Genomic DNA, 25,536 nt, shown 5'->3' with positions numbered 1-25,536 from the left:
CAATTGAGACTAATTCAATATATATATATATATATATATATATATATATATATATATATATTATTTTAAGGATTTATTACTTCACACATATGTTTATCAAACTAAAAACAAAAAATTGTGGCTATCAACTGAATTTTTTAAATATTTGTGCAAAATCAGTAAAAATAGAGAAAAAAAATAAGTAGCATGATATTATGTGAAAGAGAAGATAAAGAAGAGGTGTAAAGTAAATGTTGATTTATATAAAAAATATAAGAAGGAGTAAGTATGAAAGAAGAGGATAAATGATGCTTTATTACTCAATTTATATCTATTAAAGAGAAATAACATTAACATTAAAATCATATCATATCTTATATAAAAACAAATAATAAGAGACTATAAAAAATAGAGTAACCTAAAAAAAAATAAATGACATAAGAGTGAAAGAAAAATGAAGAAGAATCCTAAATTGTAACACTATATAATAACCATAAGAAAGAGGTTACAGGCCGAGAAGAAGGGGTTTTGACGCGCTGTGTAGCTTTCGAGTTTCGACTATTCGAGGAGACGAATGACGAGGCTCACGAAGAGTTTTATTACGTTTTGCTTATTCTATGTTATTTTAGCTTTTATTTATTTATCCCTCGCCATTAATATTATATTTTATAAGAGAGATAGGAATTGTATGTTTTGTAAGTATATGCTTGTTTAGTTTTAGTTAAAAAGTATTTCCATTTTTATTAAAAAGAAAACAGTGATACAGTTTCGAGTCAAAGGTTCATATTTTATTATTAAGTATATGAAGTTGTTGTAATACTTCTTGCTATCAGAGTGACACAGACGAAAGCGTGACATTCTGATAGCTAGTGAGGGTGTTACAGGTACTACAACCTCTAAAATTAAATATACATATATAGTAACAGTTGAAAAGAATTTATAACGAAGAGTCTTGAAGGAAAGTTTAAGTAAAATCGCGAAAAAAAAACGCAATGCTCAAGTAACGGAAACTTAAACAGGAAGAAAGTAAAGGTACATAAGGAGTAAAATATCAAAGGTATAAAATATCAAGTTCTGGACTCGACCTCGACCTGCAAAATCAAAACCGGCCAAAGAATATCATTTACATATATTTATATACATTGCCAAAACAACTCAAAATACATGACACAAATTCCTATTTCTCTATGAAGCCTCTAGGAAGAACAAAAATAAAGCACAAATAGAAGAGAAGTCTATTTTTTTTCTTAGATCTTCTTATTTACTAGTTGATTCAATTTTATTCACAATTTACATTTTATTATTAACTCATGTTTTTTAAAGTATTTTTTAAACTTTGTTTAAATTAACAACTTACTTTGAAAAATGTTGTTTTTGTTGTCTTTAATGAGTGATGGCATATATATCTATATCTATATATATACACGCGAGAAGAAAATTACATCAGCACGTATTATCAAGAACAAAGTTAAACTAGCTAAATCAAATTATTCGACTGCCTTAATTTCTGTAATTTTGTCCGTCCTCATATCTTACAAAAAACTGTTACATCGAATAACACAATTACTACGATAGCAAATCTTTAAGGGTCTTGCTCCCTGTAGAATTTATTTTTTCCTGCAAGAAATTTGAGCGGAATCGAAGTTAGAAATTGTTGAAATGTGTTGCACATATTTCTAAATAGTACTAGGAAGAAAAGTAGTCAATAAATTACGTTTGTGAGATTTGCGAGAATATTTTGGATGAAAATAAGACAAGAACATGATTTAAATTACAAGTGGAAAGATGTGGAATTTCTGCATTCTACATATGTCAAATTTTTAAAAATTGAAGTCATTAAACCATTCTAACTATTAGTCTATCGATTTAAATATTTAACCAGTTTAACTATAATTTAACTAAAATAATAAAAAAAATAATATATAAAATTATAAATATTTCAATGTAAATTTTAAATTAAATTTAAATATATTACATGAAAATAATAAAAAAATCATAATTAATTATGTGAATTAAAATAAATTGAATGTAGTACATAAAACTAGATATAAAGATAATTCTAATAAAAGATATAAAATATGATAATAGACTCAACTATTAAATATCAAATTTAAACTAAAACACACAATTGAAGTCCTAGACTCAAAATATAAATTAAACATTGTGAAGAGAAGACCCACTCACTTAAAACAATTTTAGGATTAACATTTCAAATTCAAACACTACTCAGACCAGGTGGAGACTTAAATTTTGTTTTTCTTACAGTTAAGTTTCTCTTATTCGAATAAAGGTTCAATTTGACTCCTATCCATTTTTCCAAAACCCAAAACAATTTCTGCTTCGGCTCCCAACAATATTATTTTGGGATAATATAAATTCATCTGTTAAAAAATTTGTTAAATATTAATAAAAATTAGTTTTGTCAAAATTTTATTTGTAATTTATAAAAATTTTAAACCTACAAAATTCTTTCTAATAATTGTACGAGTTATCCCGCCATTACCACATCCATCATCATCATTATAATCTCTACCTCTATTACTTCATATCTTGTAATCATTATTATTTCCTCTACCACTGTTAATACTAACATCAACACCATTAACATCAACATCATCATTCTCTTTTTTCATTTCTTGTGCCCATGCTATATTTTTTCTTTTTGAAAGATCTTTCTATTGTAATTACTTTTTTTTGTTGTGACATCACTTTTAATAATGATTATTCTCCATTTAATCATTCTCAGTATTAAAATCACATACACAAATTGCAAATAGACCTCCTCCCACAATATAAATTTTTCGTTACTATTTAATGTGTTTTATAACAGAAAGTTTGTATTGTTCCAAAATAATATTATTAACGGCCGAGGTGTCCCGGTCCTATTTTCTCCCTTATCATTCAAGAAAATGGATAGAAGTCGAGTTAGGTCTTTAATCCTCTTTACTTTTTATGTTCTCTATGTTAAGTGGGTCTAGCTAATCCCATCAATAATAGTGTTCTGCTTCGACAACAAGACATTCAATTTTAAAGGATGCTTAGCTCAATACTCATCGAGTGATTTTTATTTTTTTTTTAGATATATTTTTAAAAAAAGAAAATAATATACAATATTATGAAAGGATAATTTTACGCTTATATATTATAAAATATATATTGAAAAATGAGATGATAATATTATTATTGAAATACTAATAGGCGGTATATTTTTCTCTTATTTTTTATTTAATGTTAGAGAAAATAAAATTTTAGTGAATTCTACCTACTTTTTTACATTATTAACCTTTTTTTTTACTTTTTTAATCAAATAATAAAAAATATAGTTATTTTTTTATTTTTTTCTTTCTCTCCTTTCTCCCACTTTTTATTTTGGTGACTGAAAATAACACAAAGAAAAATGACCTAAGAAAAAGAATATGACTCCTCTCTAATAATAATGTCTAAACTATTAGGGGGCAGCAACCACTCCAGATACATCTGCTCGTTAAAAGCAGCAGTTTTAACTATTAAATCAACTACTCTGTTTGCACTGAATGAGTACTACTGTAACTGTCCAATTATGCTGGAGCATCTCTTTGATTTTGTCAAGCAAATTAAAGTCAGTCCTAATCATGCTGGTTGTGTTTCACAAAACAAGAACAAACGCATCAAAATTATCAGTTTTACATATGACCTCTTTGCACTCACAATTCCAAAACTATAATAACAAGTCCTCTCCAAATAGTACAAAGCTCACAGCAAAAAATACTAGAAAAAAGTATACTGAAAGAACAATCTTTAATAATACACTCCAGAGGGATTGTGGTTTTGGTTTTGTTTTTTCTATGCTTGCTTTTAGTTATCATTAATTTTAAAATTCTTGCCTTTTGATTGACATACGCATTGCTTATAAGTATAGAGCTAAGATTCACTCCTCTGTTGACAGATCCCAAATGGCCGCCGTCATTTTCGTCTTTGTTCTTGTCAGCTGCTCTTGATTGCGAATTCATCATAAAATGATAAGTCATTTGGTTTTGTTTCAACTTTAACGTAAAACTTTTAAGAAATGCATTGTTCTTTTTGTCGTTCAGAAGAGCTATATATAAAGTAAAATACTTAAATCATCTCCAATTTTTAAATGTGTCGACAAAAATATCTTTTATTTTTATTAATAGTAAAAATATCTTTAAAATATTTTGAAACTTAATAAAAATATTCGACGTTAAATATATATTTTTTAAAAGATGTTTTAGAGATTAAATTTTGATGCATTTTTTTGTAAATATAATTAAAAAAAAAAGACAATTTCAACCTTTTTTTATTTGCTTGAAATGAAATAGTATGTATTATTAATTATTAATTAAAATGATTTAAAATGTCTTAAATAATTAAAAAAATGAAAAAATAGTTTATACTTTAATTTTAATAAAAATATTAAAATATTATTATAATATATCCCATAAGTTCTTCAAATTTTATACATATAACATGTTTCTGTATCTAACAAAAATTTAAAATGGTTAGTCTTGTGTCATATTGTATTATGTGTGTCCAAATAAGTGCTTGTGCATCATAATTGATATGTCTTATAACTATAGATGAAAATTTTTTCTGTTGAAAAACGAATATTTACAGAAATTTACCTATCATCAAAGAATAGAAATACGATGAATTTGAATATTTTAAAATAAAAAAGTTAATAATATAATAAAATAAAAGATTAATTATCATTAATTTTATAAATTTTATTATTTTAATTTAAAAAATAATTAATTTCTCATTTTATCACTTTACGGACTTTCTCTTAGAAAACTTTAGTAAGACTTCTATCTCAGCCTTATGTAACTCGTATGTCCACTATCACTTATGTCTAGAAGAAGAATGAAGAGGGACAATGAGAGAGAAGCCTAAGTCATTCTGAATTGAGACGAAGGAAAAGTGGTTTAAAATAGAAAAAAAAAAACGACTTGATGTGTGGCAATAGACAAAGAAATTATTAATAATTTTATTTTGCTATTTTATATTACTTCAATAATTTATATATGTATTATTTATATTTTATTTTTATTATTATAATTTAACTAACTTGTACTATAAAGACACATTTTAAATATGCAATAATAAAAACTTTTAAAATTTTTAATGTATTCAATACATTAAAAATATAAAAAAAATATTTTTTTAATAATTTTATGAAACATTTATTTAAAATATTCTTAACTTATGTTCTTAGGACATAAGTCAAAAGAATTTTTATTGTTATTATTAATTACGAAATTACTAAATTTAATAGTTAAATACTTAAATTTTTTAATTTTAATTTTTTTCTTACATTTTTTATTATTGTGAATTGTTTTTTATTTTCAAAATCTAATAATATTATTATAAAAAAAATAAAATTTTTCTTTTCTAAACCAAATTTTAGATATATTTTAACACACGATAAAAATATTAATAACTATATTAATTTATTATTATTTTAATTAATTAAATACATAAAACTACAAATTAGATTATTGTTTTTCCTTTCGAAAAATGACAAAATGTTAGGGAGTTAGAATTTATTATTTTTAGTCATTACTTAACCATTAACTCAATTCTTTTAGTGTTTTAGTGCTTGTTTGGGTGTTATTAAGTTAATAGAAAAAGATCTTTTTTATTAATTTTTTTATTTTTTAGCGTATTTAGTAAATTTCTAGTAGTAAAAATAAAAATACTAAAAAAATAAAAAATATATCTTTTGAAAAAGTATTATTTATATTTTTTTTAAAGATTTTTTTAAAATTATTTTTCATATAATAAATAAACTAAAAAGTACTTTTATATTATTATACCCAAACATCATAAATGATAAATAAAAAGATATTTTTATATAAGATATACAAACATAAAATTATTACTTTTACTTTTATATAAGATCTTTTAAAAAAAATTTCTTAAAAACTCATCCAAATAAAGCCCTTAGTCTAGTAATCCAATAACATATTTTATCCCATATTTTTTAACATTAAAAACTAATTATTAGCCAAAAATAATAAATTTTGATAATTCTCTAATATTTATTTCTCTTTTCTTAAACCATTTTTAATTCACCAACATCAAAAGAAATCAAATTTGGCCGAACAGTATTTATTTTATATATTTTAAATTTAATACTGATTTTTATTTATTTATTTATTTTTTATTAGACATCAAACTTTACTCATTATAGCAATTAGCAAGTATAAAGCACTAGGACAAAAGCATATTTCCCTAACTACCTTACTGGCCCATCACCGAGAGTAATAATAATAAGACTGACAGGTAATGTGTTTACAGTTTACCTGTATGGGAGTCTGGTTGCCATTGTTTTGGATCTCATCAGAATCACGAAGCAGTCTTCCCTTTTCATCATACAGAATGAGTCCACTGAAACTTGGTAGCTCACACTTCTCCCCTTTTAGGATCGGTCTTTGCCACACTGCTGATGCTGAGTTATGACTTTGCCATCCACTTCCATCAACACCAAGCAGTAGTGGTGATCCCCTCAATTTGCTTGCCCTGCTCCACATCAGCACTCTCTTCACCGAAATCCACCCACAATGCTGTGACTCTGTCCATCTTATAGTTGTTGTAGTCTTCATCTCAGTCACATTTTCATGTACAGCACTCTCTTCGTGAACAATCTTGTTATTCTTGCATGCCATCATCAGTTTAAGCATAATAATGACAGCGCAAATACTCAAAACTGCAAAGCTTGCACAGGCTAGTAGGAGGATAGCACCTCGTGTTGAAAGCTTCAATTTGTCTTCTAGGTCCCACAAAGCATCCATGAAGAATAGTAGCTTGATTTTTCTACTTTTGTGTAACCAAGTGAACTCACTCAGAGAATGAAGATGAGATGCAGGAGTGTGTTTTAGTTTTCTACCTCCCTACCTATGTCCATGTTGCGGATGTTGGGTTCGCAAGCTTCATATGAGATCCACCGCTGGATAAATTGTTTCCAAGATTGGACTTTAATTTACGCTTGCGTCCTGCGGGGCTTAGTTAATGTCATAGCTGTTTGAGTTGAAGTTAATGCCATTTCTGTTTGAGTTGAATTCTAATATGGCTCACCGTTCAAAATAAATTAAATGCTCTTCATGGGAAATCTGTGGTCGTCATCACTTCTTGGGAATGAGAGTGAGAGGTTGCTGTATTTTATATACAGAGCACCAGCAGCTAGTAGAATTTGTGATATTTAATTATTATCAATATTTTTAACAATGTGAGATTACATCTAATAATATAGAATTATTTTTTTTTAACGATTAAATGCTGGTCAAATTTTAACAAAAATGCTAATCTCTTCAACTTTCTCATATATATAAAGAAATGATACAAGTCACTAGACAGTATTTATTATTATTTTTTCTAACCATTAATAACTAGTAACGTTTAAGATATGGGCTAAAAATTTAAAAATATATTATTTGATTATTAAATTAAAAGAATTAAATTAATAGTTAAAAATATTAATAAAAAATAATAAATTTTATTAATTTTTAAATTTATATAATAAGAATATCATTAGTAAAAAGTTTTATTTTTTTATTTTAATAAATATAAAATAAATACATTTGAAATTTAATTTTTTTATACAATAGCCAAAATATTATAAATAATAAATAAATATATATTAAATAATACTCTTGTTTATAAGAAATGATAAATTTTTTTTTTTACTTAATTGACATAATTAATTTTTTTTATAACTGTTTTCTTTTATTTAATTACATTAAAAATCAGTCCCAAATTTTATTAGAATCAAAACCCAAAAACTCTTCCTCATTATTACATACACAATATACAATCTTTTTCCAAATGAAAATCTTAAATCATTATATCATTAACCCTAAAAAATATCTCTAAATCATCACAACACATTTTATTTAAAATTCAAACATCTCAAATTTAATTAGTCTCGATTTATTAAAAATTAAAAACATCCAAAAAATATTGGTTTGTACCTAAAAAAAATAATAAATAATAATAAATTTGTCTCAATTTTTTATTATGGATGTTATATATTTAAAATTAGGAAAATTACAAATGTTATAGGTATAACATTATGAATATTAAATTAAAGATATTTTAACAATTTTTACGGTATAATTCATATTTTTACATATAAACTTTGATGAAAATAACAAATAAAAAAATGAACTATAAAAGAAAATTATGAAACAAATATTTAAATATAATTATTAACTGATCATATTAAAATAATAAAAAATAGACATATGAATATTAAATAAAAAATATTAAAATAATATAAAATTATGGCTGATTAATACACATGTGAGATAATTTTAAATATAGAATAAGACATAATTTAAAATTAGATAATATTAATTGAAAAAATTTGATAATTATAAACATATATGCAATTATGGATATTATGAGTATAAAATTATAGATATTATGAGTGTGAATTTTCATACTCTCGAAATCGAATGGTTAACAACATTCTCATTAGATGAGTCTAAAAACTGTCCTTTTGACTAAGGCACTGTGTTTAGTACTTACAAAATAGAGATGAATGATAATTTTCTTCTTTCAATTATTGACGTATCCAGTATATACTTTGTTCTTTGAGTGCTCAAATTTAAATTGAAGGTTTAAATAAATAATTACACTTACAATAGCCAGTTATTAAACAAAAATTATGAGATTTATCTTGTTTTTATAAAATATTTTGCTATTTACTGAAGCATATAATCATATGGGTACGTTTGTAGTGACCAAGGACTTAAGGTGGCTAAGGCAACCATATCATGTGTGGTGCATGAGTTATGGACACGTGGAATGAGAAAGTTGTAGTTGATCTGTATTAGACGCAGTGAATTTGTTAATGACAGTAAAAGTAATAACAATTGGTAATAATAGTGGAGGACGAGATAGAAAATTAAAATTTCGATTTGGCGGGAAAATAAAAGATATTCGGGAAATAGAATTAGGGTTTCAATAGGGGATTGAGTCAAATGATACTGTACTGAGTGAGATTGAGTGGTTATTTTCAAAGGCTCTTGATTTCACTTTGTGGATAGCAATTGTTGTCAGAGGTGAAACCGGAGCCAAGGTCATGGGTTGTTGACAACCAATCTCATTTAAGGACTTACTTGAATGAGAAGACACAATCAATGTTGCAACTTCGGTTTCATTTTCGCTTTCTAAGCTCAATTGTGGTTCCTTGGCATCTCCATATGGTTCATATATATATTGGAAGGTGCAGTTCTTCTTCATAAGATTGTGGGCACTTTTATTGCATTGCGTGGTGAGATTTGAAAGTTACCATAAAGAACAAAAAAAAATACTTTGGTGATGTTATTAATTAAGAGTTCAATTGGTTATGTCTTACATGCCATTGCAAGTCTTAAAACAACTTCCTTTATCCTTGTTCAATAATAAATGTATCTGTATCCTTCAAACTAAATTGAAAATTATGTTCTTCTTTACTTCAAGAAGATTGCATCCCTCAACCAGGACTTATGGTAAAGTGTTTGTGGATGGGACAAATCACACTTTGTTTATTAGCATGCATTTAATTTGGCTCGTTTGTTTTTTTTTTGTGTTTAGGTTTAACTTCTACCATATTTACTAGCTACTTCTTTTGTTGTGGAGGATATATGTGTTTCTATTATTGACTTCATTTAGTGGACTAACTAATTTTGTAGCATATAACTGAATATTATCCATGTGATGACTTAATATTCTTTTTTAGTGATACTATTAAAAAATAAATATTTAAATTTATGTTATTGCCGAATTTTTGTATGAACAGATGATAGAAACTTGTTCTCAAATATCTTTTTATAGAATCTTCTTATGATAAAAAGTTAGAAAATTTTTAGGAATAAATAAATTTATGTGGTGAAAAAATTTTTGTAGTCCTGTGTGCATTTGTACGAGCTAAACGCTAGTAATAATAAAATAACATGTAGATCGATCCTAACACAATGATATCCTAAATTAACCTAATTTAATAAAAAATAAAATCTAAATAACAAACTTAAAAATTATATGACAACATGCAAATTCGTCCAAACAAAAATATAATCTAAAATTAATAACACATTCAAACAATAACACAGGACAATTTACGTTATTAAATTGTTTCACCTTCAATATTACGCAAATATATTGTTTCCAAATCCAATACGCAAATACATTGATTCACTATTTTATATAAATCGCTACTGGCAGTAGCGGTTTACAAGTGTGCATAAACCGCTACAACCAGTCGCAGTTTACGTGTGTGAGTGTGTGAGTGTAAACCGCTGCTGGCAGCAGCGGTTTACGTGTGTGAGTGTAAACCGCTGCTGCCAGCAGCGGTTTACGTGTGTGCGTGTGTGAGTGTAAACCGCTATAGGCTATAGCGGTTTACGTGTAGTGTGCTGCCTATATAAACCGTGGTTATAGCCACGGATTATGCATTTAGAGGGTTTGTGAAGTTTTTTAGAGAGAGGAAATTCTAGAGAGAGATCAGAGCAAGTTGAGAGCGGGTCCGAGGTATCTCAGCGGCGACTTCTGACGAGTTATCATGGCAGGCAGGACCCTGTACCGACTGAACGGTGTTGCGCATATTGCCGGTTCTATTGGTGACAAGGTTAGTTAACATTTATTTTTTTTCTAGGCTTTGCATATGTTAGTCAGAAAAATGGTAGGTTAGGTAGACGAACTAGAATTTATAGATTATTCCCTCTAGTTTGAAATTAGGCTTCGCATGCTAGGATGTTAGTTTACTGGGTTTGGTTTAGTATTTTGAGTTTTTCTTGTTAAGTTATAAATATGACTACTTAGCTGAATTTCAAATCCCTTCAATGAATGTTATGCTACACGGTGTTGGTTTAGTTTAGGGAAAGGGATAGTTGACGTTAGTAAATTATTTTAGTTTGGTTTGGGTATTTGTATGATATGAAGTTTTAAATTTTAAAGCTTCATAATATGGTTTAAGATATTTGTATCCAGTTAGATATGGGAATTTTTTTAAGGATAGGAGAATTTAATTGGACTCTGTATTTCTTTGTTGTTCTGTGCAGCCCACTAGGAGTATATACAGTGTGAGACGGAAACAGAATATGCCCATGCATGAAAGGATCATCCCGTATTTAGAGAGGGCTGGATTGTACCATTTGGCCAGGCTAAACAGCCAATGGTTCTGGTTGGATGAGCCACTGGTTAGTGCGTTCGTTGAGAGGTGGCGTCCTGAGACGCACACGTTCCATATGCCTTTCGGAGAGTGCACAGTGACATTGCAGGACGTGGCATTTCAGCTAGGGCTGCCTGTGGATGGGGAGGCTGTGAGTGGTTGCCTTGGTGAGTTTGAGAAATACATGGAGGGTGGTCGACCAGCTTGGGAGTGGTTTGAGGACCTATTCGGTGAGCGGCCTCCACCGAATAAGGTCAAGCAGATGACAGTACACTTTACATGGTTCCACGAGAGGTTTAGGGTGCTACCACCAGATGCGAGCGAGGAGACTGTCCGCATCTACGCATGGGCCTACATCATGATGCTGTTATCGACCCAGTTATTTGGGGACAAGAGTGCGAACCGGGTACATATACGGTGGTTGCCATTTGTGGCAAACCTTGATGACATGGGGAGGTATAGCTGGGGGTCGGCCACTTTGGCATGGCTGTACCGATGCATGTGTCGGGTAGCGAACAGAAATGTGACTAATCTTGCGGGCCCACTCCAGTTGCTACAGAGTTGGATATTCTGGCGGTTTCCGTCTTTGAGGCTGTCCGGGTTTGAGGTTTTCTCTTTCCCGCTGGCATCCAGGTATGTGTTATGCTTTTTTAATGTTTACAAATTTCTTGGGCATTTTTTTAAGTTTGTGTCTCATATGACTTAAATTTAGTTGGTCTGCCTACTTACCTCCTAACGATAGAAAGGAGCAGAGGGTCATAAGGTATCGGCTTGCATTGGATCGATTGACCGCTCATGATGTAAGTTTTATACCAGTTAGAGTTTCATTTTTGGTTTGCTCTCTAGTCGTGACTAGATATATACTTGTTGTGGTAATGTATGATGAGTTCTGAATTTTCAGATTGTATGGGAGCCCTACTCCGCACTTGATGTACTTGCCGTGGTCCATCCAGAGATACTTACAGAGGAGCATAGTCGCATATGGCGAGCGGTGACTACTTTGATATACTTTGCGGTCATCGAGTGGCATCAGGTTGATAGGGTTGTTCCACAGTTGGGTGTACACCTCATCGACATAAGTGACCCAATCTAGCCGTGACTGCGCACAGCATGCGAGGGCATGGCAACAGTGGTAGTGCAGCGCCTGGAAGTATCCACAATCACAGGTGCGATCCCTTAGAGAAACTCGATAGCTACCCAAAGAGAATTTGCCGGTGGGAGTCGTCTCAGCCACTGTATAGTCAAGGTGATGTCTATCAAACACAGTCACGATGAAGCACCTCGAATCCTTCAGGTTACGCTCAATGGCCTTAACTAGTGCCTGTGAAAACCGGTGCCCGGACCCTAACTGTGCCTCTGCCGTGTGCCCTCGGACAACAAACAACTCCGCCAGCCGGAGATATGTCGACTTAACCAGAGACGTCACTGGTAGGTTTCTTGTGCCCTTCAAGACAGAGTTCACACACTCAGAAATGTTGGTCGTCATGTGACCATATCTTCTCCCCCCCCATCCTTGTGCTGTGTCCACCTCTCATATTCCATTCTGTTTGCCCAATCGCACAAGGCCGGGTTCTCTGTCCTCATTATATCAAACCAATAGTCGAATTCTGCTTCCCTCTTCGCATACGCGGCATTTACCAGCCACCTCCTTGCATCCTGTCCCTTGAAAGTGAGGGCAAAATTTGCAGCAACATGCCGAATACAAAATGCCCGATAAGCATGGGGAGGTTGCCAACCACTATCTGGGGACTCTAGTGCAGCCTTGATGCCGTTGTGTCTATCAGAGATCACGAGAATACCTTGCTGTGGAGTGACATGCCTTCTAAGGTTTGAAAGAAAGTATGACCAAGACTCTGCATTTTCCCCCTCCACGAGTGCAAACGCAACAGGAAAAATATTCGAGTTACCATCCTGAGCGATCGCCAACAACAATGTCCCGCCATACTTGCCATAGAGGTGTGTTCCGTCGATGCTTACGAGCGGCTTACAGTGGCGGAATGCCTCAATACACGGAGGAAATGTCCAAAACATCCGATGAAAGTAGACTCTATCTTCATCAACTTGGTCACCCACCCTAACCGGGGACGTCTTCAGTAGAGCAACGGAACCTTCCATCGTGCATGTGACCCCAAGGATCCACTGAGGCAGATCAGCATATGACTCCTCCCAATTGTCATATATTTGCGCTACTGCCTTCTGCTTCGCCAACCACACCTTCCGATAACTAGGCCTGAATCCATAAGTCGCCTCCGTTGCCTCTTGCAACACCTTAATCGACACCGACGCATCAGCTCTAACCAATGGATAGATTCTCGCACAGATGACATGATAATCAAGCTGCTTGTGGTCGCTTGATATCGATGTGGCCATACACGTGTGCGGACCGTTGTACCTCCTAACTTCGTATGTGCTCTTCCTTTTCCGCATGACTATCCGAATAAACCACGTGCACCCGTTACCAAACTCCTTGCATCTCCCTTGGTATTTCAGATTGTCGGACTCCATAACCTTGTACTCAACTCCATGCCGAATACTGTAATCTTTTACACTCAACACGGCTTCCTCTTTACTCTGGAACGATTGGCCAATCTGAAATTCAGTCATAGGTGTCCCATCATGCATCCCCTGCCCATCGAATGTTGCATCTACATTCTGGTGTTGGCCGATGGCTTCCAAGTTCAAAGAAGAGAGGTGGGGAGGGTACTCTTGTGTTCCAGAACTGGAACCTCCATGGGTTGAACGTCCACCTCTTGGAATATCATTATCACTGTCCCCACCAATATCGACAGACTCCTCATCCGAATCATCGTCAAACAGTGCATTCTCAAATCGATCCGGTCCGGCATCGCATTCAAAATCAGGAACAACAGGAGCAATATATGCATGAACAGCCCCAGCATGTTCGGGCTCAGCATTCGGAACTGCCGCTGCTACCACAGGCATCGATGTTGATGCACCACCCGCTGGGATCGACTGAGGATTCGGTGCCGATGTCCCAGAGCTATCCACACCATCTTCCAACTTCGCAAGCAGCTCAGGTATCCTCACCTCCGGAAAACTACGCCTGCAGTGAAACAAGACCTGCAGGTCTTCATCCGACCCGATCACGAAGGTCTCATATCTCACACCAGTTGACACAACGGCAATGGAAATCTTGTAAAATAACTTTTTTACCTACTTCGTCCCACAGGTACCGAGCTTTCGTAATATGCTTAGCTTAATCTCTGCCAACGTATTCGACGATCGGATAAAAATACTAAGCGGTTCTCAATCTGTGAATTTTACACCATGCCTTTTGCTCTTTTGAATTTTTCCAAAGCAATGAACCAGAGCCACAAAACTATCCTCCCTCTCCATTTGTGAATAACACTCTACCTCTCTACATTTGGCCCCTCCATGGTTTATATAGGCAGCCCCATTCAGCACACTACACGTAAACCGCTATAGCCTATAGCGGTTTATACTCTCACACACACACGTAAACCGCTGCTGCCAGCAGCGGTTTACACTCACACACTCACACACTCACACACGTAAACCGTGGCTAGTTGTAGCGGTTTATGCACACCTCTAAACCGCTACTGCCAGTAGCGGTTTATATAAAATAGTGAATCAATGTATTTGCGTATTGGATTTGGAAACAATGCATTTGCGTAATATTGAAGGTGAAACAATTTAATAACATAAATTGCCCAATAACATACTTTTTGATTTTCTAATTTAATCTATGTAAAATATTTAATTTCAACTATCTTAAAAGTCATACAGAATCATTCATAACTCTAAAATTGTCTAAACTACATAAACTAATATACACATAAAAATAATCATAATAGATGTGTGCAATTATAACTAAAAATAAAATAGTAAATGAAGGAATTACTAACCTTAATGTGATTCAAGAGAATGTTGAGAGAAAAATTTTAGAGAAAGAAAGTGAATTTTCGTAGAGAGAAGCAAAAATATGGAATGAGAGAAGAAAGAGAGGTCTACTTAACTTATTAGATGTGGGATAGAAGAATTAATGTGCAAATCAATTTTAGTCTAGAGAAGTCAAATTGGTCCACGCCTCCTAAACACATAACGCTTTCTTTGGGAGACGTGAGCCACTTTGCTTTTCTAAGACAGCAACGCTAAAACGAAAATAAGATGGAGTAAATTCCCTTAATAGTTCCTGACATTCACGAGATTATCCAATGTAATCCTTCATATTTCAATTTCATCATTGTAGTTCCTCAGATACAGTTTCGGACACCATAGTGATCCCTAGGCTCATCTCTGATGATGACTCAGCTATTTCAATGCTGATGTGCTATTAGGTGTCACGCTGGATCCAAATTAGTCTCTTCTCCTACACTATCTCATCCCTCTCCTCTCTCCTCCACCATCATTTTTTTCCACCACAAACGCATAATCGCAAGGGTTGAACTCAATCTTCTGATTATTGTTTCTAATTTATAACATAAATTTGCAAAACACCTTATTAGTACAAATAAACAAGTACGATTTCTTAATAACAAATTAAGAAAGAAACTGGCCATAATGAAAACAAAAAATTAGGGTTTTTCAATTTTCAAACCTTGCAATTCATAAAAAAAACCAAGGTTCTTCTTCACCTTCCCCCATTTTAGCTCTTTCTCCAACCCCAATTTCGTCCACAATCTCTTCTACTTTGTCGCCATCGCTTTTACCATAGACCTTTACCTCGTCGCCCTTGGCTTCACATCCTTTCTCAACCGCATATGCTCGACGGCTCGTTCTTCGACTCAATCCCGATCACGGCATTGGAGGTTCCCTCGACTGCGACTGGCCACGAGTTGTTACCCAATCTCTGGCGGTCTCGTCATCGTCATCATCATCATCATCGGAGAAAATCGTGGCGGCGAATTTCAGGTGACATTCTTTGAGGTCTACGTCTTCGAGGCACAGGGATAGGATCTGATTTATTAATTCGTGTTGTTCTTTGACTGACTCATTGGAAAAATCAGGTTCTGATTTTATTTTTTGTGATCTTTTGGTTTTTGAGAAATAAAAAATGGAGGAGACGAACGACTAACTCAGTCTTTGAGTCAGATGTTCTTTTTTTTTCTCAAAACTTTTGACTTCATCCACGGAACCCTATGGCAATGCCATTGTTGAAGAGAAGAAGAAGGAGAGGGAGTTCGAAAGTGGAGAAACCGAGTGGAGTGTTTCTGTTTAATCCAAATGGCGTCATTTTCTCCAAATTTGGGCGCTAAACTAAAATGACAACGTTTTGACACCCTCCAGCGTGGCACAGTAATGCCAAGTCAGTACGGCGATAACTAACTCATAATAAAAAAGATGTCTAGAGACCATTATGGTGTCGAGCTGTATCTGGAGGACTATAATGATGAAATTAGAATCTCAATTACTACATTGGGTGATTGCATAAATCTCAGACTAAAATAAATTGTCGACAGTGGCGAAGAGCTAAAATAATAGAAAATTTTGAAAATCAGCAGTTTTTAGTAATTTTAATCGATAATTGGCCAACATAAATACTAAATTGTCTTTAATAAATAAATTTTACTTTTGATAAATATAACAAACTATGTATTTTGTGTGTATAAATCTATGTAAATATAGATGTAAATTATTATTAGTTAAGTACAAAAATGGTGACATTTTGATAATTAATATAATGTCATATAAGAAAAAAAAAAAAAAAAGGCCAGAAATTAGAGATTGATGAAGTTGGTGGCCGTTGTTGCTTCTTGCTGGTGCGGGTCAAGTGTGAGCCTCAGCCACTCAACTGAACTAAACTAAACTAAATGCCAAGTCTCTAGAAAATCTCTTCTTCCTTCTCTCAACACTCAACAAAAGGATGCTGCACTCTTCACCCTCCTCCTCCTTCCACCACACCACCACTCTCCACCCTTCTCCCTCTCCTTCTCTTCTCTCTGCTTCTTCACCTTCTTCATCCCGTCACGCATGGCTGCCACTCCGCCACTTCTCCTTCCAAACTCGACCTCTCCGCTTAAACAACCTCCACATTCATAACCATTTTGCACTAACATCACCCAAGGTTAACATTTTTTGTCCTCTTTCAGTTCTCTTTATTCCACGCTTTCTTCTATTTCACTGACCCGTAAGCATTCTCTTTTCTTCTTATTTCTTCTTTTGATAAGGCGCTGAAAGTGAACTGTTCCACCAGCGAGCCATTGAAGATTATGATATCTGGTGCACCTGCTTCAGGAAAGGGAACTCAATGTGAATTGATTGTCCAAAAGGTCCTTTACTTCACCATGTTTCACATTTGTTATTCTTCTCTATCATCGGCGTAATGTTAGGGAGGATTACACTGCTTCAATTTTTTTTTTTGCCTCCTATAAAAATTTAATAGTTTTTCTCAGTATATTAATTAAATAAGAAATATTTTATGATCACTGATCTTGTTCTTAAGGCACTCATTACCTTTTTGTTTTCATAAACATTGGTGTGCAGGTAAGTTGTTGAACATGTACTAGCTGAAGTTCATGAATTTGTTTAATTTAGGTTCAAAACAATTTTACATTTTAAATCAAGTAGTTGCGTTTTTTTATTTAAATAAAAAAATTCCTTATTTACTAATTTATGTAATAATGGAAATATATGCTGTAGTGTTGCTCAAGTTGTGTTATTGTGCAGTTTGGATTGGTGCACATATCAACCGGGGATCTCCTAAGAGCAGAAGTTGTAGCTGGGACGGAAATTGGAAACAAAGCAAAGGAGTTCATGAATTCTGGTCGTTTGGTTCCCGATGAAATTGTGACAGCTGTATTTTCAAAATCCTTTCCCCTTTCAATTTCATTTTGTACCCTACATTTATATGCTGAAATGAATGCTTTATTTATCTGTTTATTCCTTGCAGATGGTGGCAGCACGATTATCTCGTGAAGATGCAAAACAAAGGGGTTGGCTTCTTGATGGCTACCCTCGGACTTTTTCCCAAGCTGAGAGTCTGGAGAAAATGCAGATACGACCTGATTTGTATATTGTATTAGATGTATGCCAACGTTTACTACTGACATTGTTACAGAATTAATTTCCTATGCTTCTTATTAATTTACACAATCTTCTCAATTTAAGCCAAGATTCCTTCTGCAAAATGTATAGTTAATATTCATTTATTTATTTATTTATTTTGGCAAGTACAATAAGTTCTTTAGTCCTCCCTTCCTTTCTCAAATTTTTATGTTACCTGCATGCATAACCATATTATGATACTACTGTGTTATTTACTTATTGAACAAAAAATGAGCCTGCCATACTATTTATCATCAATATGTATGACATGCATGTGTATTAAGCAAAAGTAAATATTTTTGTCTTCCTCGCTGAGTTAGTAAGTTTTCTAATACTCAGGTTCCTGATGAAATTCTGATCGACAGATGTGTTGGTAGAAGGTTAGACCCAGTGACAGGGAAAATTTATCATCTAAAATTTTTTCCACCGGAATCTGAAGAAATCAAAGCCAGGCTGGTCATGCGTCCTGATGACACTGAAGAAAAAGTATGACTTTTACCCTTTTATTTTTCTCTTTACTGGTGTTTGTAGGTAGCTTACCAAGATGAACCAGCTCAAAATTTATCTGTTTTGGAATGCAATCATGAACAATTGACTCAAAATGAAATGATCCATATCTGTTACAGCGAATGACAGTTGAGTTTGGAGATTTTATATATGATCTTATGAATAAAAAGGCTTTTTTACTTAAAAAAGAAAATAATTAATTAAAATATGTTGTGCCTATGACCTACAATTTTTAATTGTGTTCATGTTGTGTGTACCCTCCGTCACTGTATCTGCTACCTAGTTTGCTACTACTTGGAAATCTTTGTCCTACTTTATCACATTATGAGTTATGACTCTTCCGAATTTTTTCTGGGGATCACCTTTCCTTGTATAATATCATTGAAGTCATTTGCGAATGATAGCTTATATTGAATTACCTTTTGAGGAATGCTAGGGGGCCAGCAACTTTTGTGATTTGTAGCCATCAAATAGCCATCAATGATGGTTTTAATGGTGTGAGATTAGTGTGAGATTTAATCCAATGACTCACTTTTCTTTGCTAGTTACATGCTGGCCAGAATTTAACAAAGTTGCTGGCCCTCTAGACTTTTTCTTACCTTTTTCCATTTTCTATGCTTATTTTAGATGAAGAGAACATAGTAATAAAGTTAATCATTCTGAAAGAGAATTGTTTGAGCTTCTTGTTGCGCTGTAGTTTAAGGATTTTGCTGTTAAGCCAATGTAGTATCCTTCTGAAATATCTTATGTATACTAATCTGATTCTTTTCAGGTCAAATCACGCCTAGAAATATATAAACAAAATGCAGAAGCCGCATCTTCCTCCTACTCAAACATAACAAAGAAGGTCTTTTGATATTAACATTCTTTGCTGTGTTTGCTTCCATTTCTCAATGTGAACCAGTGGGATTTTTTGTCACTTACAATCTATTGTCATATGCTCAGATTGATGGCAGCCGTTCAAAGGAGGAAGTTTTCAAAGAAGTTGAATCTTCACTATCACAACTGCAACAGAGTAAAGGGAAAATATTGAAATCTGGAGAAATGGAGATTCAAAGGACATTAGGTTGCATATATCAAACTTTACCCTGCTGTATATTTGTAGGGAATTCATAAAATTATAGTTTGCTTGCATATCATTCATCAACTTATATCTAGCTGATACCATCTCTCTGTTTTTCAGTTTTCTTATGAAAATGTGGATATACATTAATTTGAAACTTGGTAATGTTGATGAGAGTTAAGCCTGAAAAATTCATACTAATTAAGATAATTTGCTAACTTCTTTTTGTTCAGAAAAATCGATTCTTGATACAAAGAAGGGATCAGGGTCTTCGAGGCAGGTAGATATGGTTGTACATTTTAAAAGGCATTGGCTTCATTAGTACTCCTTCATGTTCTGTGAAACCCTCCTCTGTATGTTATTTCTTATTTTGCTTTAGCTTGTTATAGGATAAGTGGAGAGGGATTCCTACTAGACTAAATAACATTCCCCACTCAAGAGAAATTAGACAATATTTTTACGATGATGTGATAAAAGCTACACAACGGGCTGTCAATGATGGAAAAACTAGGTTGAAGGTAAGGCACTTTATCAGAAATATTTGTAGTGTATATAGTGCTTCCTATTATTTGAATGAGTAACCAGTTTAGTAACTTTAACTTTGTCATTCTTAGTTCTGCTTTCTTTAGCCGATATTCAAATGTAAGGGTGTGTTTAGAACAAAATAATTTTGATATTGATTTGATTTGAAATAAATTGAATTGGAAATGAATTATTGTATTTGGAAGTAATTATGTAAAATAGGAATTGATTTGATTTAAAAATTGATATAATAATTTGATTTTACATTTTTATCCTTTATTTACCATACGATTTTTCATCACTACCAATAATTACCGCCGGACTGCCGCTGTACAACTGCCAGACCACCACTGGACCACCGCTGACCGCCACTGGACATCCCACAACCACCACCTCTTCCCTTCTCCAAATTCCTTTTCTTTTATACTAATACCTAAAGGGTAAAAATAGCTTTTTACATTTTTAGCACAACAAATCATTTCAACTCCAATCAAATCCCCTAAAAAAATAAAGAGATTTGATTTTAGCTATATTGTAAATTCCATGGATTTAAATATCAAATCAATTCTTAATTTTTATCTATTCCAAACATGAGATTTGATTTACAAATCAAATCATTTCCAATTCCTAGGGATTCCAAACACACCCTAAAAGAAATTAATTTTGAAGGGAAAGTATGAGGAGCCAATGGCATATTTGTACAATGTGTACAATGGAGGTTTAGAGAGTATTAGAGATATAATCATTAGTGTTACCTTTTCTCATCAACTGGAGCTTTTGGGATGAGTTGTATCATGACATGGTATTAGAGCGTTAGATCCGAAAAATCAAGAGTTCGATCCTTGGTGAACCCCAAAATCAGTTTAAGCTTTTGGGAAGATATTTATTATCTCTAATACTCGGATGGTTATTCTAGATAGTATGGGGGATGTTTATTTTGTAACTCAATAGCCCATTGTATACATTGTACAAATAGTCCATTGTCTCCCTAGCGGGACTCAATTTTGAATTATTTTAGCATGCATATAGAGACTATGTTATAACTTGGGGCTAAAGCTGGTATTTCTTTATATCCTACTGCCACAGCTGATGTCTGCTTTATTTGTTACTCCATCAAACAGGTGGACATAAACATTCCTGAATTGAACCCAGAAATGGTATGTGAACTTTTTTTCTCCTTTTATTTCCTTTAAATGTCTTGATTTGATCATATAGTTTGGCGTATAGGACGTTTATCGAATAGGTACCTTGATGGAACTTGTTCGAGGTCTTGCCCTTTCATTTGCTGATGATGGAAAACGTGTTAAGGTATACGACTTGTTTTCTATTTCTAACATATAACACTTTTGTTTCTAGAGAATAAAATGTTAGACTTAGTGTTGTTTAAAGTTTAAACTATCTCTTACATCATCATGTAGGTCTGTGTACAAGGGTCAATGGGAGAAGGTGCTCTTGCTGGAATGCCTTTGCAGCTTGCTGGAAGTAGAAAGATTCTGGAGTTCATGGATTGGGGTGATTATGGTGCAAAAGGAACCTTCATTAATATTGGTTCTATAGGTAATATTTGTGCAGTAACCTCTGTGACACTGCTTTTTTTATTAGATTCATTGTGTTTTACACTTTTACTTGATGCTTGTTTGGATGCCATGATGTGGGAAGAAAAAGATTATTAGTATACCAGATATACTCTTCCTTTTTTCTTGTGATATATGCCTAAGCATAGAATTTCCTCCTGTATTTTCAAACACAGGTGCTGCAGAGGTTGAAGAGCAAGATGACTTGTATATCTTGGTTGCTCCTCAAAATGCTGTAGGGAATTGTATCATTGATGTAAGATGCTAGAGTCGGAGTCTTACAGACATGTTCTAGTGATATCATCTGCCAAGCCTGTGTGTGTACCTGTGTTTTTATAGATTATACCACATCTGATGAGCGTCTTTTTTCCTTTTTTGCCTTTTCCTATTCAAATTTTTTTAATGTATTTGGAAAGGAAAAATGACTCTCATTATGAATAGGATGAACTATGAAGTACATGTTTTTCTCCTGTTTACAAATTTTCCACTCTGATATCTTTGAGACGGGATGTTCAGGATCTGAGAGCAATGACAAATGCTGCTGAACACAGACCAGTTATTCTAATCAATGCCAGGCTTAAGGTTCTGCTTTCAGTTTCTTTTGCTATAGTTTCAAATTTGTTCAATGAAATTTTATACAATTTACTAGTTATCTGTTATTTTTGTTATACCTTTTACCTATTGAACGATTGGTTGGTTCAAGTGGTTTGGCACTTGCATTTTCCACCTTAAAGCAAGATCTCATTCCAACTCATGTAAATGGTATAATAATGATGATGATGATGATGACCAAATCCTGGTGGTTTACACGCAAAAAAAAAAAAAAAAAAAGGAAAAACCTGGGAAAAAGAGACTGGTATGAAAATGTTGAAAATGAAAATCAGTATACTAAGTGCTGAGATATGTAAAATATGACCAACATAGAAACTACTAACTAATTGCTAAGCCTATCCTTATATATGAGATGCATTTTATGGTGGCTATGATTATGGTGACTATGGTGGTGGTGGATATGAAACTTTTCATTATTCTTGGAGCATCTGTTGTGATTGTTGGAGCTCTTTGTATTAGATTGCATCTAGTTTTGCAAAACTAAGTAAATTAGTTCTTGCCACACACTTTTCTGTTGAGCTATTTGATATTCCACATTTTTAAGTGGCGAAATCACCAATTACACATTGCAAATAGATGTTATGATTGAAGATACCGAGGGAGTTATTTGTTACAAACTAGATATAGTTTTTTAATTCATTACAAAATATATTTTTGCTTTCAAAATCTTCCCCAAGACCATAATAGCTTTATCGTTTGTATTGCAACTAACAGCCTCTCTCTAAACATTATTTATACATTTAATTATTCTAATCTTAAACTGACACACTTCTGGGTTTCTTTGAGTTCAGGATTTACCTGGTTCTAGTGGTATTATGCAAGTAAGTACTTAGCGCCCAGCAGTTTGGTGGTAAGTGATAACCATTTATTATACAAAATGTAAGGTTATATATCTATCATCTTAATCTTGCTAGACAATGGGACGAGACCAGAGACTCAAGTATGCAGCATCTTTTGAAAGTTGCTACTTTTTCCGGCTTCTTTATTATGCGGGAACCCAGTATCCCATCATGGGAGCTATCAGGTTAGCAGGCAGCATATATTTTCATGATTGTGCTTTTATACATGTTTCGGCTTGCTTCCCATCATTCTTCTTCACTGAACTTCTAATTAGATTGTATAATTAGTAAGATGGTTTTACCGAAACTATATCTAGAAGATATTATTAAATGCCTTACTTGATATAAACAAAATCAAATTTGACATTTTCCATAAGAAAAAATTTCGACTTAACTCTCATCATCTGGTTACTATTATTAGTAAACATTAATATACTGTCTTGCTTATCTGGAAATTTTAACCGATTGTTGGAATTAGAATAAGGAATGCAGAAGTATGACATCTAACTATAGTGCTGCAATGCACTTATGATTTAGGATGTCTTATCCATACCGTTATGAGTTGTACAAGAGAGTTGATGACCCATCTGGGAAGGAGAAGTATGTCATTTTGTCGACGTTTCTTGAAAGGCCTACTACCGATGAAATAAACGACGCCTTTGAAGGAAAACCAAGGTAACAACAACATGTGTCCTTTTTTCTATAAGCTGAATGTTATGAAACCATTCCTTTTTGTAATGACTTTATTGTTTGTCCCAAATGTTTGCAGAAACGAAACAAGGAAGGGCTCGGGGATTTGGTTTGTTATACCCATTAACCGTTTTTTCTAAAGCTATTATCTTCAGTAGCCTTGTATATTGAAGTGTCGCTCTGTTTTGTAGGGGTTTTTTGAGCGGTATCTTTTGAGCAAAGTGAAGAGCTGTGGGTTATCCTTACCTGGCTCCATGATCGGGTTTTTTTCTATGTAATTTATTATCGCGGATTGGTTATATGAAAATGTCGATGTCAGAGCTTGAACTGTGCAACTTGCTACTGGTGCATCGGCTTGTTTAAGATTAATCACTATTGTACAAATAATAGGGAACGAGAAGAGTTCATAAGAATCATGGCAAAGTAAATATTTGATGGATCTGTTATACAAAGTTCCATTGAATGGAGCTGTCCAAAATATTTATAAATTTGTCCCAATTTATAATTTTATATTTATTTATTGACAACAAAATTTTTAATAATTTGTTAACAACCTCGTATTGGTAAAAGTTCACAAATCACAACCAGATGACAAACACATCATTGACCCATCAAACAACGACCTGCCATCTGAGGTGGTGATTGGCCGCCGGCGGCAAAATCATTTGCTCACTCACTCTGAATACAGCAACTCAATCACATGATCCCTTGCTATTAATGCCTCAAAAAGAATCGATTTTGATGGATTTTCGATCAAATCGAACTCATGGGTCAATATGAATAATCCTAGATTCATCTCTTAACTGTAGACACAGCCGCCAAAAGATTCGACGACAGGCTGCCTTCAGCACCTGGTTAGTGGGGGTTCTCTTACTGGATTTGAGTATTCCTTGGCTTATCCTCTATTGTAGGGTTGGTCTTGTATGTTGTGCATCATAACCAAAATGAAGATGAGGACAAATATTTTTCTGGAAAAAAGTTACGATGCGTATCTTCTGTTTTATAATTTGTTTACGTTTTTGGTGATGGATTTTTAAAATTTTTTAGAATTTGATTGTGACAGGATTTTGTGGTTGGAGCTTAGTTTCATTGTTAACTAGGTGGTTATTGTTTCTTCATTTTGCATTTCAACTTCTTGATAATCGAATTCGTGATATTTTTGCTCACTTCCAATGAATTGCACTTTGTTTCAAGTCAGCTGTTAGTTGCCTCAATCTGATAGGTAGTATTGGGAATAGGAAAATGGTAGTTGATACTTATTGAAATTTTTAGAGCAACTAGACATTTTGTCTCACAGCTTAAAATGAGTCATGATTGGCACTCAAGGAAATTATTCCGCCCCACTTTCTTTTAGTTGCAAGGTGAAATGTCATTCTCCGTTAAAATGAGACGGCATTCTCCGTAAGTGAGACGGCACTCTTCGTTGAGATAATGATATCATGACTTGATATTTTTTCTGGAGTTGCGCACCGAGAGACCGATCTGTGAGATGCCAAGCGAATTTTTGTGTTGGATTTGGCATAATAACCGACACGTGACCTCATGGCCGATAGGATTGACATGCATCATGTGCAT

The 25,536-nt window shown here is 33.2% G+C and overlaps 4 protein-coding genes across 6 annotated transcripts; 2 read left to right on the top strand and 2 right to left on the bottom strand.

Moving 5' to 3' along the window:
• Positions 1-1,015: 1,015 nt before the first annotated feature.
• Positions 1,016-6,965, bottom strand: LOC107634306 (uncharacterized). 3 transcript variants are annotated; one of them, XM_088509555.1, is made up of 2 exons: positions 6,282-6,965; positions 1,016-1,070 (listed from the first exon to the last, which is right to left on the bottom strand). In XM_088509555.1, the coding sequence occupies exons 1-2, from the start codon at positions 6,768-6,770 to the stop codon at positions 1,047-1,049; spliced, it is 513 nt and encodes a 170-aa protein (XP_088365681.1). In that variant the 5' UTR covers positions 6,771-6,965; the 3' UTR covers positions 1,016-1,046. The 3 variants fall into 3 exon arrangements, with proteins under 3 accessions (XP_088365681.1, XP_016193334.1, XP_020974269.1); XM_016337848.3 differs by lacking the exon at positions 1,016-1,070 and adding an exon at positions 1,436-1,596; XM_021118610.2 differs by lacking the exon at positions 1,016-1,070 and adding an exon at positions 3,357-3,946.
• Positions 6,966-10,519: 3,554 nt separating this feature from the next.
• On the top strand, positions 10,520-12,221 carry LOC148570206 (serine/threonine-protein phosphatase 7 long form homolog). Its single transcript, XM_088506903.1, has 4 exons — positions 10,520-10,585; positions 11,019-11,761; positions 11,841-11,928; positions 12,030-12,221. The coding sequence occupies exons 1-4, from the start codon at positions 10,520-10,522 to the stop codon at positions 12,219-12,221; spliced, it is 1,089 nt and encodes a 362-aa protein (XP_088363029.1).
• Positions 12,222-12,610: 389 nt separating this feature from the next.
• LOC107632757 (uncharacterized) lies at positions 12,611-14,485 on the bottom strand. The gene is made up of 2 exons (XM_016336416.1): positions 14,456-14,485; positions 12,611-14,302 (listed from the first exon to the last, which is right to left on the bottom strand). The coding sequence occupies exons 1-2, from the start codon at positions 14,483-14,485 to the stop codon at positions 12,611-12,613; spliced, it is 1,722 nt and encodes a 573-aa protein (XP_016191902.1).
• A 2,385-nt stretch (positions 14,486-16,870) lies between these two features.
• LOC107630043 (adenylate kinase family protein) lies at positions 16,871-24,449 on the top strand. Its single transcript, XM_016333063.3, has 19 exons — positions 16,871-17,174; positions 17,278-17,379; positions 17,777-17,905; positions 18,000-18,134; positions 18,494-18,640; positions 19,434-19,508; positions 19,607-19,727; positions 19,958-20,004; positions 20,114-20,242; positions 21,368-21,403; positions 21,474-21,554; positions 21,665-21,803; positions 21,997-22,076; positions 22,337-22,402; positions 23,224-23,253; positions 23,347-23,456; positions 23,809-23,946; positions 24,041-24,070; positions 24,153-24,449. The coding sequence occupies exons 1-19, from the start codon at positions 16,974-16,976 to the stop codon at positions 24,175-24,177; spliced, it is 1,821 nt and encodes a 606-aa protein (XP_016188549.1). The 5' UTR covers positions 16,871-16,973; the 3' UTR covers positions 24,178-24,449.
• Positions 24,450-25,536: the final 1,087 nt, after the last annotated feature.

Source organism: Arachis ipaensis, chromosome B3 (genome assembly GCF_059453495.1).
Source record: "Arachis ipaensis isolate K30076 ecotype BB chromosome B3, ASM5945349v1, whole genome shotgun sequence".
NCBI lineage: Eukaryota > Viridiplantae > Streptophyta > Magnoliopsida > Fabales > Fabaceae > Arachis > Arachis ipaensis.
This window is presented reverse-complemented; position numbering and strand designations above follow the sequence as displayed.